The 16,433-nt window shown below is 38.9% G+C and overlaps 1 protein-coding gene across 3 annotated transcripts; it reads left to right on the top strand.

Annotated features, from left to right (window-relative positions):
• The first annotated feature begins 6,923 nt into the window (after window positions 1-6,923).
• Window positions 6,924-16,340, top strand: LOC134634742 (leukocyte elastase inhibitor-like). Of its 3 annotated transcripts, none has more exons than XM_063484086.1 (10): window positions 6,924-7,046; window positions 7,570-7,751; window positions 11,566-11,664; window positions 12,398-12,538; window positions 12,709-12,826; window positions 13,014-13,156; window positions 13,826-13,903; window positions 14,938-15,027; window positions 15,122-15,302; window positions 15,451-16,340. In XM_063484086.1, exons 2-10 carry the CDS (start codon window positions 7,575-7,577, stop codon window positions 15,675-15,677), a joined length of 1,254 nt encoding a protein of 417 aa, XP_063340156.1. In that variant the 5' UTR covers window positions 6,924-7,046; window positions 7,570-7,574; the 3' UTR covers window positions 15,678-16,340. The 3 variants fall into 3 exon arrangements, with proteins under 3 accessions (XP_063340156.1, XP_063340154.1, XP_063340155.1); XM_063484085.1 differs by lacking the exon at window positions 11,566-11,664 and adding an exon at window positions 7,475-7,488 and having other exon boundaries at window positions 6,946-7,046; window positions 15,451-16,339; XM_063484084.1 differs by lacking the exon at window positions 11,566-11,664 and having other exon boundaries at window positions 15,451-16,339.
• The last annotated feature ends 93 nt before the right edge of the window (window positions 16,341-16,433 follow it).

Genomic DNA, 16,433 nt, shown 5'->3' with positions numbered 1-16,433 from the left:
TTTTCATGCTCCTGCCAAACTAATTGCCACACACAACTGGGGGAGAGCGTTGTTTTGCTTCTGGTTAAAAAAAATCACTGTAGTGTATCACCACACATAGGATGTAAAAACTGCAAAAATAGTAGGATAATAATGGGAATAATAATATAGGGTTGGGTTGGGTTTGAGTGTGTTTGTTACCTGAGCTAATTGTGTTTGCATTTAGCACCTGTCTCATTTTCTGTGGGTGCTCCAGCTCCCTCTAACAGTCCAAACATGCATGTTAGATACAAATGTCATTCTAAACAATAAATAAAAGGCTCTATACGACTGTAGATTCATCTAATGACCTGTCTGTAGTGTGTCTTGAACTCACCGACTAACACACGTTTGCCAAAAAAGAGCCTCCTTACTATGTAAAACCATGATTTCAAAGGAAATGGAAAGTCCCAATAATTCATGCAGAATCACTTTCTATCTTTCATATTTGACTAAAACCTTTTCTCTCTTAGTTCCTCGGATGCTGCTGGTCTCGTCTGTGGTTCCTGTGGTCCTGTTGCTCCTGCTGGTCTTGTTGGTGGTGTTACTGGTGCTCAGGAGAAGGAGGCAAACACAGCAGGCCCACATCCACACCACAGGTCAGTGCTCACCAAAACAAACAATATATTAGATGAAACAGCAGCTTTGTTTTGATCATAATGTCCAGAAAAATCTGCTCTGCTCTGTTTCAGTCACTCCAAAAACCTGCAATGAAGAAGATGACGTCAGTGACGAGGAGAGGATCTATATGAATGTTGAGACACCGAACACCTACAGGAATTTTACCAAACAACCAGAAGGAGCGGAGAAAGAGGAAACAGAAGAGAAAGAGATAAAATCCCAGAAGTGATTTTATTCTAAATTAAGCTGTACATATATTGTACTTACATTTTTTTAAAGTGTAGAGTAAAATAATACATAAAACAAAGTTGTTTTTATTGTGAAGCCTGAAAAAGATTTGTCTTTTTGATTATTAGTAAAAAAAAAAAAAAAAAAAAATTCTTGGAACAGCACACACCTGTATTTATCATTCAGGCCACTCACCTGCCTGACTGTTACATACATACAGTCTCAGTCTCCCACATCATCATGTAGAATGTATCTTTAGCCTATTTAGCATGAGATGTTGCTCAGTATTAACCACATATTTCAACAGATATACACAAACAGATGCACACAAGCCTGCGTGCATTATGGCACCTTTTAACCAATAGCTTCCCCTTTCCTGGCATCAAACCACCTCTTTTCTGTCTTTGAAAAATTCAAATTACTGCTTTTTGCTTCTTTGTAGTTTTCCCAAAATATGATGAGATAAATAAGTTAACCCAGTTGAGTTATTACAAATCATGCTTATTTTAGCAGTCAGTGTAAATTATGTGTGCAGGAAGAAGTGTTGGTTTTCACCATTTCTTTTTTTATATTAAAGGGAAGTGGAACAGGTGACTTTGCAGCCTTAAGAAAATCTTCATTGATAAAAACACAAAGCTTGGCTGTAACACACTTACCTATGGAAAGCATGTATTTATTATTATTATTGTAGTTATTTTGTCTGTGTCCCTGTAAAGAAATATGAAACGCCTGTATGATTTTCACATTCCTTTTTGTTAACTAGAACATTCAAACAAAAATGTAGATTAGTTTTTAGGGAGCACAAAATATTCCAGCATGCAAAATGCTGTGAAAGAATTAACAACAAACAAACAAAAGTCTACTGTAATATCGCTCAGGTAGCAGGTGAGGTATTTCAGAAAATCCAGCTGAGCATGCTGCAGCTATTATCCACCGCTAATACCTGCTGCTTACTGAATTTGACCAAGAAGCTATACTGCCCTCAAGTGGAAGAGAATGTAACTGTTAGGTCTACACTTATAGACCCCGCTGACTCAGACTTATTCGTGTGAGTTCTGCACCCAGCCTCAGAGGACTCCACCAATCAGGTGAATTTGGATAATCTTCCATGGCAGCAGCACAGTGGTTGAGAAACACTGCTCTATAGACACAGACCCTCTGCATTTATTTTACTCAAACTTTCCTATATATTTTTTATATAATGTCATTTGTCTAGACCTCACTTCTGCTCATTTGAGGTCATGATAGAGTTGACGCATGCCTTACATTTATGGCTTTAAAATAACAGCTTTGAAGCAGTGATGTGTCATGTTAGCTGCTTCTCTCCTGTGTTTGCTTGACTGGTGGGAGCTCTAAGATGCAACAAAGAGAGGAGGAAAGTAATTAAAGATGTAAATTCTGAGAAGTGAAAAGATCGTGAATGTTTTGTTTCCTGCATTTGTTCATAGTTTACTGATAAATGTACACTCTTTGTGGAAAATTTGAAAGTATCAGAGGTCTGATCTGAGTGCCTGAAACATTTGCACAGTGCAGCGTGTCTTTTGGACAAGTCTTTGCTTTTGAGTAAGTTTGTTGTCATTTCACACTGACTGGTCTGCTGAGCTTTATGTTTTACTATAGACTGAGACGTTGCTGTGCATCGGCTCATAGTGCCAAACTTTGCTACCTCAATCCTCAATCATTACTTGTGCTCATTTTAATTATTTGTTAATTGCTGTCCAGTATCTCTAAAGTAAATAGTTTGATGATGTTTTGATTCTTCTTTTATACTTTCAATATACTGTATTTGTCTGATTTGTGACTTGTCATAACAGATAAAGATATGTTTGTGCTTAATCAAAATATTTACAAATGAGTAATGGATTTTATTGACTGATCTACTGATTCTTATTTTATTTTTTTTGTTAGCTAAACTATATTTCTCTAATGGACAGATGAGGTAGAAGCAAATTACAGGAAAAAAGTCAACATAACAAACCAGTGACCAATAACCTCTATTGGTTGGATGGTTTGTTTTAGCTCGGAGGCTCAATGACTCCAACAAACAGAGGCATGACAGTCAGAATCTGGTGTCAGTCATCCTACTGTGAATTAGTTACTGACACATAATACCAGACATCTACAAGCAGGAGGAGTAAGTTTTTCAGTGTCCTACAATACCGTGCCAAAGTCTGGAACCACTCTTCAATTTTTAATATTTTGTTGATAAAATGGGAAGTAGGTGCAGCGATTTCTTAGAATATGCAAACATGCATTGAAATATAGTCTACAAGGCAAAAACAGATTGTGTACAGTTCTATCAAGCTTGAATACCTTTATTCTTCAACACAGCCTGAACTCTCTTAGGCAGCTTTCTTATCATGTGTTTAAGTAGTCATCAGGAATATTTCCCCAGTATGAAGCTAAATGTGTTGCAAAATATTCTTGAAGGACTTTCAAAGCTCTTCTTTGGATGTGAGGTAACTCTTCAGCCATATAGTTTTTTGTCCTCAACTTGTCCAGTTTGAACACAGCAGCTCTTTTAGAATCACGTTTTTGTTGCAAAAAAACAAAACTGCTTTATGTCTTTGTTATCTTTGGCATTTTTCATAGATTCAACCAAAGAAACTGTGACAAATTGTGTTTTTGTAAAAAGCTGCTAGTAACTGTCTAATAAAACAATTTAAAGCTGTTTCTTGTTCTGTGAATACACAACACTAGTTCATTCTCAATGCATGAATGATTCATAAGTCTATGTTAACTAGCTTGATAAAAACAAACCAACAAACCTTGCAGTGAAGGTGATTTGTGTATTGGACTGAACATTTGACTACTTTGAGTTGGATTTGCGCCTCCTAGTGGCCAATTAAAAATCATGTTTTGGTAAATCAAGTTATCATGAGTGGAAGTAAAATTTCCCAAGTTAAGATTCATTTTGAAGCCACATCAGTTACTGTTGCTGACTATGTAAACATGCTGCATCAACATGCTGTTCAGTGTTTCATTATTCCGATTTACTGCCCCCATTTTCTTTTCTTTTTTTTGGTGTGTAAACCTGACTGACAGGTTCTCTTTTAGCATGCATTGTCTACAGTGAAAGTAATACAGTGTGCATTCATCGGTTGAGCTCTTCCTCTGTTGAAAATGCAATTCGAGCTAGATGGAAGAGTAAAACAAAAGAAGTCTCTGAGAACCACAACACGGAAAATGAAAGCATGAGGCAAAGTGTGGGAACAAAGAAATTGTTTTCAGACAGATGAGGATGCAGGAATTTGGAAGTTTGAAATTTTTGTCAGACATAAAAAATAAATAAATATAACAATAATTCTTCCATTGTTATGTCCATCCTGCAAAGTGAGTTATGTGGATAAAATCTCTTAACACGACGAAACAATGAAACATATTTCTGAAGAGGGAAATAAAGGAAAGCATGATACCAGTCTGTGTAAGAGCAAATAGAAAAAAAAAACAGAATACAGCTTTCACATTTTCATCTGTGACATCTGTACAAATTGGTCCTCTTCATTCATTTAAATTCGGCGTATCTGTTACAATAAAAATAAAATATACACTTTTAAAAATTGCAGAAAAACGTAACACAAAATGAAATCAGCAGGACGCTTTGACACTGTGCTTCCTTCCTGTTAATTACAACTTCTTTGCAGACTAATAAGAGGTTTATTCACCTGACACTAGTGCAGCTCCTAGAAGCAAAATATCAAGTATTTCACTCACAGCAAAGTACTCGATGGTAGTGTGTATGATCAGTGTTGGGGAGTAACGGAATATACGTACCGGCGTTACGTATTTAAAATACAAAATATGAGTAACTGTGTTCCGTTACAGTTCCCATTTAAAAAGGTGGTATTCAGAACGCAGTTACTTTGTTGAAATAAATGATTACACGGCGGTCTTTTCCTGTTTCATATGTTAGGCTATCCCCTCTCTATTTTTGGTAATTCCACCAGATCAAAACACACATTAAGAGGCTCTAATGCCTGTGTCTCCATCTCGCGGCTAATGTCAGCTCTACTTGTGGCCCGCATAATGACGTGGCGAAATATTTTTAAAAATTATTATTCATAAAATTATTTAATATGAAGGCAGAGTGTTACAGGCATAGACCGAAAGAATGTAGCCTCACGGGCAGTGTCGCCCAGTTGTAAGTGCTATTAGGACTCGACTGTACACTGTGTTCGTATACATTGCACATTGTTCTTTGCAGTAGGAAGAGTTCAGTCTTTGTGAGCTGCATGGATGACATGCTGCACAGGCTACCTTTTATGGGCGTCTAAGTTAATGTTGGGTGATTCACATTAGCAACCACTGCATTATTATTTTTAGCCTTCCTTCATTATACTGCAGGCTGTGGCGGTTGAACAGGTTAGTTGTGCTGCGCTGTGCACCCTTTGCATCTCTTCTTGGTTGACATTGCTTGCCTTGAATCCAAAGAATCTCTCTTCTTATGTACCAGAAATTTGAATTTCGTTGCATAACTGTGTTTTAATGTAGTGTCACTTGTCCAAACTATTTCAGAGCCTACAAAGCAAGTTCAATTTAGCTTGAATAACTTTATGTGATCTGGATTCACCTAACCTAACATGGGCAATAAGGATCATTTTACACTGGATGCTAAAACGAGGGTAGTGCAGTGGTTGGTACTACAGGTCCTGGATTTGAATCTGGTCTGCGTTGCGTCTGCATGCTCTCTCTGGGTACTCTGGCTTCTTCTGGTGGTCCAAAGACATGCATGGGGTTAGATTAACTGTTGATTGTAAATTTCCTGTAGATGTGAATAGATGTCTGCCTTTATGTATTAGCCCTGTGACAGATTGGTGACTCATCCAGGGTGTGCCCTGTCACAGCTGGGCTTCTGCGACTCTGGATTGAATAAGTGGGAAAAAAAAATGGATGGATAGAAGATAAAGCTACAATATTAGAAAATATGAAGAGGTTAAATATACAATACAGACTGAAAGCAACACAGTTGCTACAGATAAATCACCAGTTTGTGAGTGTGTGAGAGGAAAAAGCACTGTATGAATGTGTGAGCTATTTAAGACTGGATAAGATCTGCTTTATGAATAAAGTCTTGTTTATGTGAAGCAAGGAAAGAAAGCCAAAAAAGAGAGAATGAGATATCTGATTGATTATTACTGAATATTTCATAAATGTTGTAAAGATTATTTTAGTCTTTATTCTTTCACGTCCTACCTCAGTCTGAGAGCAAGTACAAAAAACAGAATTCAAATGTAAACTAAACTTAGTCAACATGCAAATTTGATGAAAGTACAAATATAAATTGTAATAAAATATAGAACAATAAGATTATAAAATTGTCTGCAACAAAAAAAAAAACCTTCTGACATTAGATGCTACTGAGAAATGTCTTGAGGCTATTGTAAGACTCTCCCACTTTTCACAAAAAAGTTTGAAGGATTTTTCAGGAATAGTGACATTATTTTCCAGAGAACTGATTGTTCAATAGATGGTGATTTCATACCTGCTGATCGGTAATCCAGAATGCATTACCATAGTGAAATACACAGGCATTAAATCAACCACCTAAACCCAGGGTTAACCTTGAAGTTGCCTGGAAAAGACAAAATCCCGCTTCTTGCACAGGCCTCTGCTAGAGGTGGACAGATCACTCCAAATAGTATTAAGACCAATGCTGGTATTGGATCGATAGTTCAGTATGTTATCCGTTGAGTTTTGTTAAATAAATAAATGAATATTATTATTACTGAATGAAGGAATACTGGGCCCATATTCACTCGGTATTGGATCGACACTAAAGTTTGCAGTATCGCACAGCTCCAGCCTGTAAACTTTAGTCTTCAGTCCTTGCAAAACGTCTTCTCCTCGAGTTGTGGCTGTACTGTCGGGCGCATGCGCTGTACCTCACTGACTAAACCTCAGCGTGTACTTTCAAGTACAAGTACACTTTTAACTGGAAGCAGTTTCACCCCCTTTACCTAAAACTCCCAACAGGCATTACCTCTGCTCCTGGACGGTAGGTGACGAAGTGCTTTTTCTCTGGAATTTTTCCATTCGGCTTCCGTACAGTGACGTTCGAGAACGCGGAAGTTCACGTGGGGCGTGCCGATTTGTAAATAAAAGGCGATGCTTCACACAGAAGGCTTGCCGTCACAGAAAGACTCCTGATCGCTTGTAGACCTCGACAAAAGTCCTCGTTGGTAAGTGACAGGATGTGCACTGTGGGACGCATTGTTATTATCTGGTGTGCAGATGGTTGGTGTTACTTGAATGCGGCACAATAATTGTCAGATGACGTCAACCAGATATGTGGGGGGAAAAGTTTTACAGTCGCTCAGATTATGCAGTCCCTGTGCTGAATTTAAATTATGATTGAAGAACTTTAATCATAGTAACGATCGATGATAGCAATGTGAGATTTCTTCCCCCATGTGCACTCAAAAAAGGGGATGTTTATATGTGACTGACAAATGTGGAAGTTGAACTGTTGCTTGGTGTATTTGCGGTCTGCAGGTAAATCTGCATACACACCACCAAAGATGCACGTCATTCTAATTCCTGAAACAATAATCACCACTTTTCTGTTCTTTTCTGTTCTTTTCTGTTGTTGTGTTTTGCTTTTCGGAAGATTGGGGGGGTTAGGTAATGTGAACCTTAATTCACTTAATTAATCCAACTTTGGCGCTATAATTAACACCTTTGCCCTCTCCTTTTTTATACCAGAAACCATGGCATCTGCAACCCCTCTGTCCAAGGCAAACAGTGCCTTCTCTCTGTCTTTGCTCAAAGAGCTGAGCAATAACGACAAGACGGGAAACATCTTTTTCTCCCCGTTCAGCATTTCGTCAGCCCTGGCTATGGTGATGCTGGGGGCCGGAGGCAACACAGCCACACAGATGTCAGAGGTACAGTCTTGCAGCTGCTTTTGTTAAAGATTGTATGCAGCTTATTGAAGCTGGTTCAATTCTACCCTATGAAGCTTGTCAGCTTACATTTTGTGATGTGTTTCGTTGCTTTTCTACTTTACGTATTTGTGGATTTCCCTCCAAACACCATTAAAATCCATGGCTTCTGAAATGACCCCTTTCATTTACTGAAAGAGCTCTGAGAGGCAGTTTCAAGCAACGCTGAAAATTAAAGCTCCATGACGATAGGGCGTCGAATTTGATCTTTTGAAAACCCGCCAAGCTACTGTGTGACTCACCAAGCTCTGACTTTGAGTGTCAGGAAAAATGACAAAGATCTGTACTGTTGAGCTTTTATGAGGGTCAGCCCTGTGCTGTGTTACTCGGGGAACAGGATCCATAAAATGGAAGTGTAAGGGCAATAAAGCTTCAGGTAATCCGTACGGGTTATCAGTTCCCTTTGTGCAGCAGGCATGCCCATTTCTCTGCCTGCCTGGATTTCATAAGCAGGCACTTGTCAAAGCTGAGGCACTAAATGGAAACGGCTGGAAGAATATTTGACACAGTCTATGAATAAGTAATACACTACCCTAATTAAGACATACCAGGCACTGAAGCACATTTGTGGAATAAAATGCATTTAAACTTGAATTGTTTATAGAAATTAGAGCTATGCTTTTAGCACCTTATGGAGAAGAAGGCTCACGCTGTGGAGCATGCCCTGCATTTCAAAGGTCTTTAGACAAGAGATTGCAAATCAGTGTATTGTTCAGTGGTCAGAGTAAAAATCAAATAAGAGATACTGAGGGATTTTAAAGAACTGACCATCTGGTTAAATAAACAGCAGAGAGGCCTTATATGCAGCAGGGGTAGCTGGTATGTAGGTGGAAGTTGACATTCAATAAGAAGATTGTGACAAAAGGATTCCTGAAGTCAAGCCACACCCAGCTAAGTCAAGCTGGTGGGTGTGGGTGTGTGGGAGAGAGAGGGCCTCCACGTGTTTGAAATGATAATGCTCTGAAAGATAATGGATTTATTAGACAGTACCTTTAACGAAAAGTTTGAAGAAATTCCTTGAAAATGATCACGGCAGTTGACATAGAAAAGCAAGATTAATGCAAGCTGTCTCTTTTCTTCTCTTTATGCCTTCCATTGCAATAGTTTTAGAATATTACCTGGTTGTTTGACAGGATCAGAGCGAAGATAGTAAAATAAAATAAAATGGTTCAAATCAAAGAGGTCAGGGCCCATGTGCATGCACGTTACCTGGGTTCATTCAAAAAGGCTGTGTAGCTGTACGTAAACAGCTTCTTTTCACACAGATGTGGCTTCTGCAACTGAGCTGCACCAACAGTCAAAGCAGGGAAGGAGCTAAAAGATAACTATCAAGGCTAATAAGAGTAGTAATTAAGATTTGATGCATAGTTAAACTTTCTGTAGGGTGTATTTTTAAAAAAAAAAAAAAAAAAAAAAAGGGGGGGGGGCAGCCTGTCTCAGAAGTTCAAGCGGAAAAACAAAGTGCAATCACATTCTTCATTTTGTGAGTAAGTGTCAGTTACTGTACGATTGTTGGGCAATTGTTCGCTTGACAAATATTACAGTATTGGAGCGAGTAAGAAACACACAGGAGCACTGACGTTTCCTGAATTTGCACAAACTTGTCATTTATCTCCTCCGCAATAATCCAGGCCTGTTTAGCAATGCACATACGTGGGCGTGATTACTCAATCAGGGTGTAGCTAGAGACCACCCACAATTCTGACTCTATGAAATAAAATATATTTTTGCCTCACACGTACTGGAATATCTTGGATAGGCTCCAGTCACCCCACCCCTGCAACCCTGTATTGGAAAAGAATGGATGAATGGAAGCATTTAACTAAGTTTAAATTATGACTGAATACAGTGATAAGCCACAACATTAAAACCAAGCCAAAACACTTCCATATCATCGACAAACGAACTCCATAAGACCTCTGAATGTGTCCTGTAGTAGGTGGTAGTTTTCAAAGAAGCATCCACATAAATGTCAGGATCCCAGATCTCCCAGCAGAACTTAAAGAACCAGTTAAGAACCATCCACATGATGGTGAAACCTGGTGAAACTGCACAGGCCAGACTGTGAGACACTCGTGACTCGATCACTCGTTCAGTGGTTATCTTTACTGGAGCTCTCTTGGTAGGTTATTGAGCTATCGTAATTCTGTAAGAACATCGGGACAGAACTATTTCTTAAGCCGAGTCACACCCAGTGAAGTCATGCTGGTGGGTGTGGGTATATGGGAGGGAAAGGACCTCCACCTGTATCCAGTCATTTGTAGTGATAACACTCTGAAACATAATGGATTTATTAGAGATTACGTGGAAGAAAAAGTTTGAAGAATTTCCTCGAAGATTATCATGACAGATTATCATGATTATGATGACAGTTGATATATCAGACATTAATCTGTGTAGCTTATGCCGCCTGTTTCCTTCGTCCAACACTGTTGCCTGACATTTCTTTTCTCTTTATAGATGTTATTGTGTTGAGATGATCTTGTCATTGGGTTTAATGTTGTGGCTTATGTATAGATACAAGGTGTCCTGTTTCACAGTCTAACTGGGGGATTCCCAGTCTACTCTGTCTGTTAAATCAGTATTTATTCAAATCATTTCAATAATAAATACATATTTGAGGAACTTTAACAGTCTGACCTTTTTTAGCTGACCTCAGACTGCTCTGGTCATTCGCTGACTAGTCTCTCATTTAACATAATATATGCATATTCCTAATTTTATAAACAAGTTGCTTTTTTTTTTTTGTTAGTTTGCACAGCAGCTAACTACAATCAGCATTTCCAGAGCAGAGACACTTCCCGAGCTACAAGCGCCCATGGTTAGGATTCATTGGTTCAAAACATGTAGCCAAATAACTTAAATTGGATTTAATTATTGGTAAGAAACAAATCCATAACCAATTCTGTCATACATTTACGGAATGACGAGATGCCTGTTTAAATAATGATGTACCCCACAAAGTCATGCAGTAAATCCACTGCTGTCAAAAATGACTTATGTTAATAATCCAGATCTAACACAGTTGTTGTTTTTTGGCTTACATTATCTCTCTGCGAGTTAGTACAAGTGATTTTAAAAGAGCGACTTACTGTAAATGGTGTTTTCCCAAGCACAGTTTTATACACTACTGTGCTAAGTGTAACCAGACAAGGTTGTTGGGTGTGATTAATCTGTGTCAGCTTGGCTCAGCTGTACCATCACAGAAAGATGAGCCTGTGGGAGACGAGAGCTGGAGCTGATTCTAGCTCAGAGGGGCATCTGGGGACCTACTGTAAGGACGTTTGGCTGCCTGTTACCTTATTTGAAAGACTGTATATTTTGCTGATTTAATTTTAAGTAAGAGTTTATAACACAAAGTGAAATGTTGTAATTACTTAAAATTATAATGCTTTGGTTCTGGGTAAAATGTTTTGGTTCTCAAAAACTTCCTGTGTATAGGAAATATCCTTTATGCTTAAAGCAAATGAATGCAGGGAAGTTATGGTCATACTGTTTATAATTGTTTCTATTGTTTGTTTGTTTGTTTGGGGGGGTTTTTCAACTGAGGGGTTTGTCACAACTGTGTAAAAGTGTTTCACTGAACAGTATCAGCGACTCATTAGAAGATTTCTTGTTAAGGTATTAGATTGAAGTCTACAACTCGGCCCACACATCAGTTTTAGGACACGCTCATAAATTACTGTTTTGTTTTGTTTTTTTAAAAATGGAAACAAACGTTGAACGTAACGGTGAGCACTTGGAATCGCACTTCTAGGTTCTCTGCTTCACCAAGGCAGAGAAGCCTAAGCACGCACCGGCGGGACAGATGCACATGCAACAGCAGGCCCAGTCTGCGCTGCCGAATCTGAGGAAGGTGGTAACAAAGCAGCAATACAGGAATTGCACACTAACAAAAGGGGAAATATTACTAACAGCTGATCTAACAGTGCTGTGTGGTGAGGGGATCGGTGGAAACAAAGATATTAGAGCTTCACAGAGCATTTCACATCTGTGTTTGTACTCTGTTTTTGCTTTGCTGATGTCCTTTATGCTGCTGTCTTGAACTGTGTCGGGTAAAAGCAGCAGTGTGAGGGTATATGTTTACTAAAGGTTTAATGTGTATGTGACGAGTCCAACAGCTTCAAACCCCACAGCATTACATAATGCATATGAATAGAGCCGTGTCCTTTTATGACCTCTTTCTGTGTTTTTTATCTCTTATTAGCAGATGCTGTAAATGTCACTTGAGCCTTCAAAGTTTGAACCTATGACAGCGCATCACTTTTTCCGTTTCCTGTTTGTGTTATTCCAGAGAATCACTCTTGTATAAAGAGAGAAAACTCTGTTAACAAATTGAGCACCCAACATTACAGCTGTCTGTGACTTTAGCTTTGGATGTGCACCATGTAAAAACACACTCTACTTCATTCTTATTAAACAGTTGGACTTGAGGATGACCACATAAATGATAACACGGTGGTGGGATGGTGTGGGTCTTTATGTGCTGTAATTGCTTTGTGGAAAGGCTTCTCTAAGCTTGGGTCATGGCTTCTCTGAATCCAGTGCTTTTTGTTTTGTTTTTTAACAGTTATCTGCTTTGTTCACAGTGCCTGAAAACGAAGGATCATCAGGATGATGTCCACAGCAGCTTTGCCCAGTTGCTGAGTGTGCTCAACAAGTCAGATGCTCCGTATTCTCTCAGCGTTGCCAACAGACTGTATGGGGAGCAGTCCTACCAGTTTGTTGAGGTGTGTGTGTCTCTCTGTTTGTGTGGCTTGTTTTTTTCCTAAAGAATAAGAGGAATCTTTAAGCTGTGGAGGAAGGAATGAGGTAGTTGATTAGGTAGTAAAATTGCACTAAGCTAATAGGTTATTTTGTTTGGGTGTTTAGAATTCATAAGTGTGTCATTAACTTTCAGGATTTCTTGGGAAAAACCAAGAAGCATTACAATGCTGAGCTGGAGGCCGTGGACTTCATCAAAAGCTACGATGCTGCCAGGCTCAACATCAACAGCTGGGTGGAGAAGACAACACAAGGTGGGTAACACACTAAGCATGTCCACCTTCCACTGATATGAAGTTAGAAGTTGTAATGTGAAAACTTTTATAGTATTAGTGTGTTGGTTAGTAGTCCTGCAGAACTCTGTTCTTCTGTGAGATGTTAGTAGAGTATTTATTACATATGTCTGTGTCGTTGCTTCACGCGTGTCAACGTATCCTTCAGGTAAAATTAAGGATTTGCTGGCTGAGGGTGTTTTGGACCCCATGACCAGGCTGGTGTTGGTCAATGCCATCTACTTTAAGGGCCTCTGGAACAAGCAGTTTAAGAAGGATCAAACACAAGATGCTCAGTTTCGAGTCAACAAGGTAATACAGCAGCTGCATGAATACTGCTGATTTTATTTATTATATAGAATATATCCTGACAGTGTTTGATGTAAGGGTCTTTTTTTTAATTTTTTTTAAGATCACATGGTGTTCACAGTCACACATTCTTAGCAGCACCTCTCGTCCGATCAGATATTTCTGTTAGCTGTGATAAAACACAGTAAAAACACATTAGACTTTGCTCAGAGTGATAAAAAGTTATTATGCTTCGACCTGGCTGACAAAATCCTGCAACTGCATTAAGTGATGTTTAACCATCTCGTGACTTAAAGAGAGCAACTCTTACTCAAGAACAAGGCTTATATTTATATCTCAGCCTTTCAAACTGTTATTATTAACTTGCCAGCAAACAGTTGGAAATCTAGAAGAAGTGGGGTGGCAGTGGTTTGCTCTTCACCTGATGAGTGAAAGTCACACTCTCACTGCTGTTTGTATTTCTCGAGTAGCTCAAAAAGCCTTAAAGAAACAACAACTATTTTTAACATTATTCTTTTGCAAGCCAATGATTTAAAACTCCACTTTTTCTCCTCGAGCAGGTTTGCTACAAACTGCGGTTGCTCTCATACACTTCTATACACTTCTACACACACTCAACACCAATTTCAGGTTGAACTAGTACACTCGTGACAATGTTTTTTTATATTTCAGAATGACACTAAGCCAGTCAAGATGATGTACCAGAAGTCTAAGTTCCCTTTGACCTTCATCCATGAAGTCAACTGTCAGGTAATTTGGCTAATGCAGTAAATCAGTCAGTATGGCCGGCAACCCGTCACCTGTTAACTTGGCAGCATTTAAAATAGTTTGATTTGAGATTATGGTCATATATATATATATATATATATATATATATATATATATCTGTTTCCGAAAATGCTGGGATGCTATATTGTAAATAAAAACTTTACAAATAACTACAATGATTTGTAAATGAAAACAAACTACAACCTGTTGAATATTTTTACAGACATTTATGGCAGGTCTGAACTGCAGACAGAACTCTTTATTATGTAGCCATGCAGCTGCATGTGGTGTAAGAGTATCTTGCTTTATTAAGTAAGGACATACCCTATATGCAATGTTGTCTGGGTGGCAGCTCAGGCTGTTTCAAAACCTGTGTGGGTTCAGCTTTAGTGGTTAAGTTACCCATGGTCATGTGGTCTAATGCTCTCTGCATCATCATGGATGCTGGTTTGTGAACTGTGCACATACAAGTTGGCTAACCGTTTTCCACTTCTCCTCAGTCCAGCTTAAATATGTTTGATTTCCAGGAAGGTAGAGAATAAAGTTGGATTTGCAGAAATGCAGGAATGAACTTTATTTACTGCCAACGTTGGTCTGAAGTCTTCCAGAGCCTGTGAACTTGTTTTTCTTGCAAAATCATGTCAGTTTTGTAACATAGTGCAATCTGACGAGCCAAAGATTGTCGCCAATATCAATTTTTTTTTTTTTTTTACCCTTGACTCTCGTGCAAAGGGATTTTAGTGCCTTTTGAAAAGTATTTAATGGTGTTGGGGCTTTTTTGTTGTTTTTCTTCCTTTTCAACATCACACTGTTGCTAAGTAACCTTAATGGTCTAGAAGTTATTTTAGTGCTATGTTGCCCCTGTCCCAGCTTTCTGGATTTGCAAGTTATTGTATTACACGGCACTGCATGTTAACATTTTTGGAAGCATGTTATAATAAACTAAGATGATTAAGTCTAACAGTTGCATAGCCACTATTATTTATTCACACTAATGTTTGAAACCTGTGCGACAGATCATCGAGCTGCCTTACAAAGGGAATGAGCTCAGCATGCTCGTCTTTCTGCCCCAAAATATCGAGGACGGCACAACAGGTCTGGAGAAGGTATAACAAGCACACTTGGAGTTGGATGATTTAACCTATGAAATACATAAACAGTGAATGATTTTTTTATTTTATTTTTTTTCCCCATCTCCAGCTGGAGAAGGAGCTGACCTTTGAGAAATTTGTGGAGTGGACTAATCCCAATATGATGGATGAAATTGAGGTCACGGTGGGCCTGCCTCGATTCAAGCTAGAGGAGAATTACGACATGAAGACTGTCCTGGTCAGCATGGGCATGGTGGATGCCTTCGACATGCAAAAGAGTGACTTCTCTGGTATGATGTATTCTTGGAATATGCCACACAATAAAACGGGAGCCCAAAACATGAACTGACTGCTGCAGTTCTCTTAAATCAGCGTAATTTCCATCACCTCCATATTCTACATAAATCAAATATGTTATTTTGCTTTGTTTTGTGACAGGCATGTCTCCTGCCAATGACCTGGTGCTGTCCAAAGTCGTGCACAAGGCTTTCGTGGAGGTCAACGAGGAGGGAACGGAGGCTGCCGCTGCCACCGCTGCTATCATGATGCTGCGCTGCGCCAGGATTCCAGCCAGATTCATCGCCGACCACCCCTTCCTCTTCTTCATCAGGCACAACCCTTCCTCGAGCATCCTCTTTGCTGGCCGATACAGCTCCCCCGTGTGAGCGCGTCATCATTTAGAGTGGTGTTTCTCAGCTGGACGGAGGTTACAACATGACTGGTGTAAAATTGAATTTGGTGTCGTTGCTGAGAGTGCCTGCTCGAGAGTTTCATCATGCTAATCACACCCTATGTTCCTGGCCTGTATATCGACAGCACCAGGATGAGGAATTAAAAATGACGGTGTGGAATTTTTATAAAAAAGTTCAGCCCTTGTTTGTGTCTCTTCTCTGAACACTGTCATCTTGCACTGTTTAACCTAATTTGATTTTTTGATTTATGTCGTAATGCATGTATGGCCCTATTTGCTGCAGTCATATACCCTATTTTATCTATCTTGAAGACTAGATTGTTATCGTATGCCTTACACCCTAGGAAAAAGTTTATAATGTGCCTCTATTAACCTGCTGTACACCAGCTGTACCTTTTTTGGTTTAAAAAAAAGTGCTATGCATTTTATCTGAAAAACATGCAATATCATACTTAGCTTAGCCAAAGAGAATAATTATAACAGTGTAGTACATTTTATATGGAATTATAATATGCATATAATAATTGGAGAATATATGAAAACTTACATAAATGCTTGAACTGGCATTGAGTTTAGGTCATTTTTATGTATCCCTTGACTTACATGTGGAATAAAGTGTGTGGTTTGCAACTGCTCCATGTTTAAAATGCCTTTTTACTCACATTTGTTTCTACCTGGTTCAGCCAAGTGTCATAGGATGGGGTTTCTAATGCTGTTTAACCATTTAATG

The sequence above is a fragment of the Pelmatolapia mariae genome, linkage group LG9, assembly GCF_036321145.2.
Source record: "Pelmatolapia mariae isolate MD_Pm_ZW linkage group LG9, Pm_UMD_F_2, whole genome shotgun sequence".
In the NCBI taxonomy this organism is placed as follows: domain Eukaryota; kingdom Metazoa; phylum Chordata; class Actinopteri; order Cichliformes; family Cichlidae; genus Pelmatolapia; species Pelmatolapia mariae.
The sequence above is the reverse complement of the archived record's forward strand: the minus strand, read 5'-3'. Positions and strand labels throughout refer to the sequence as shown.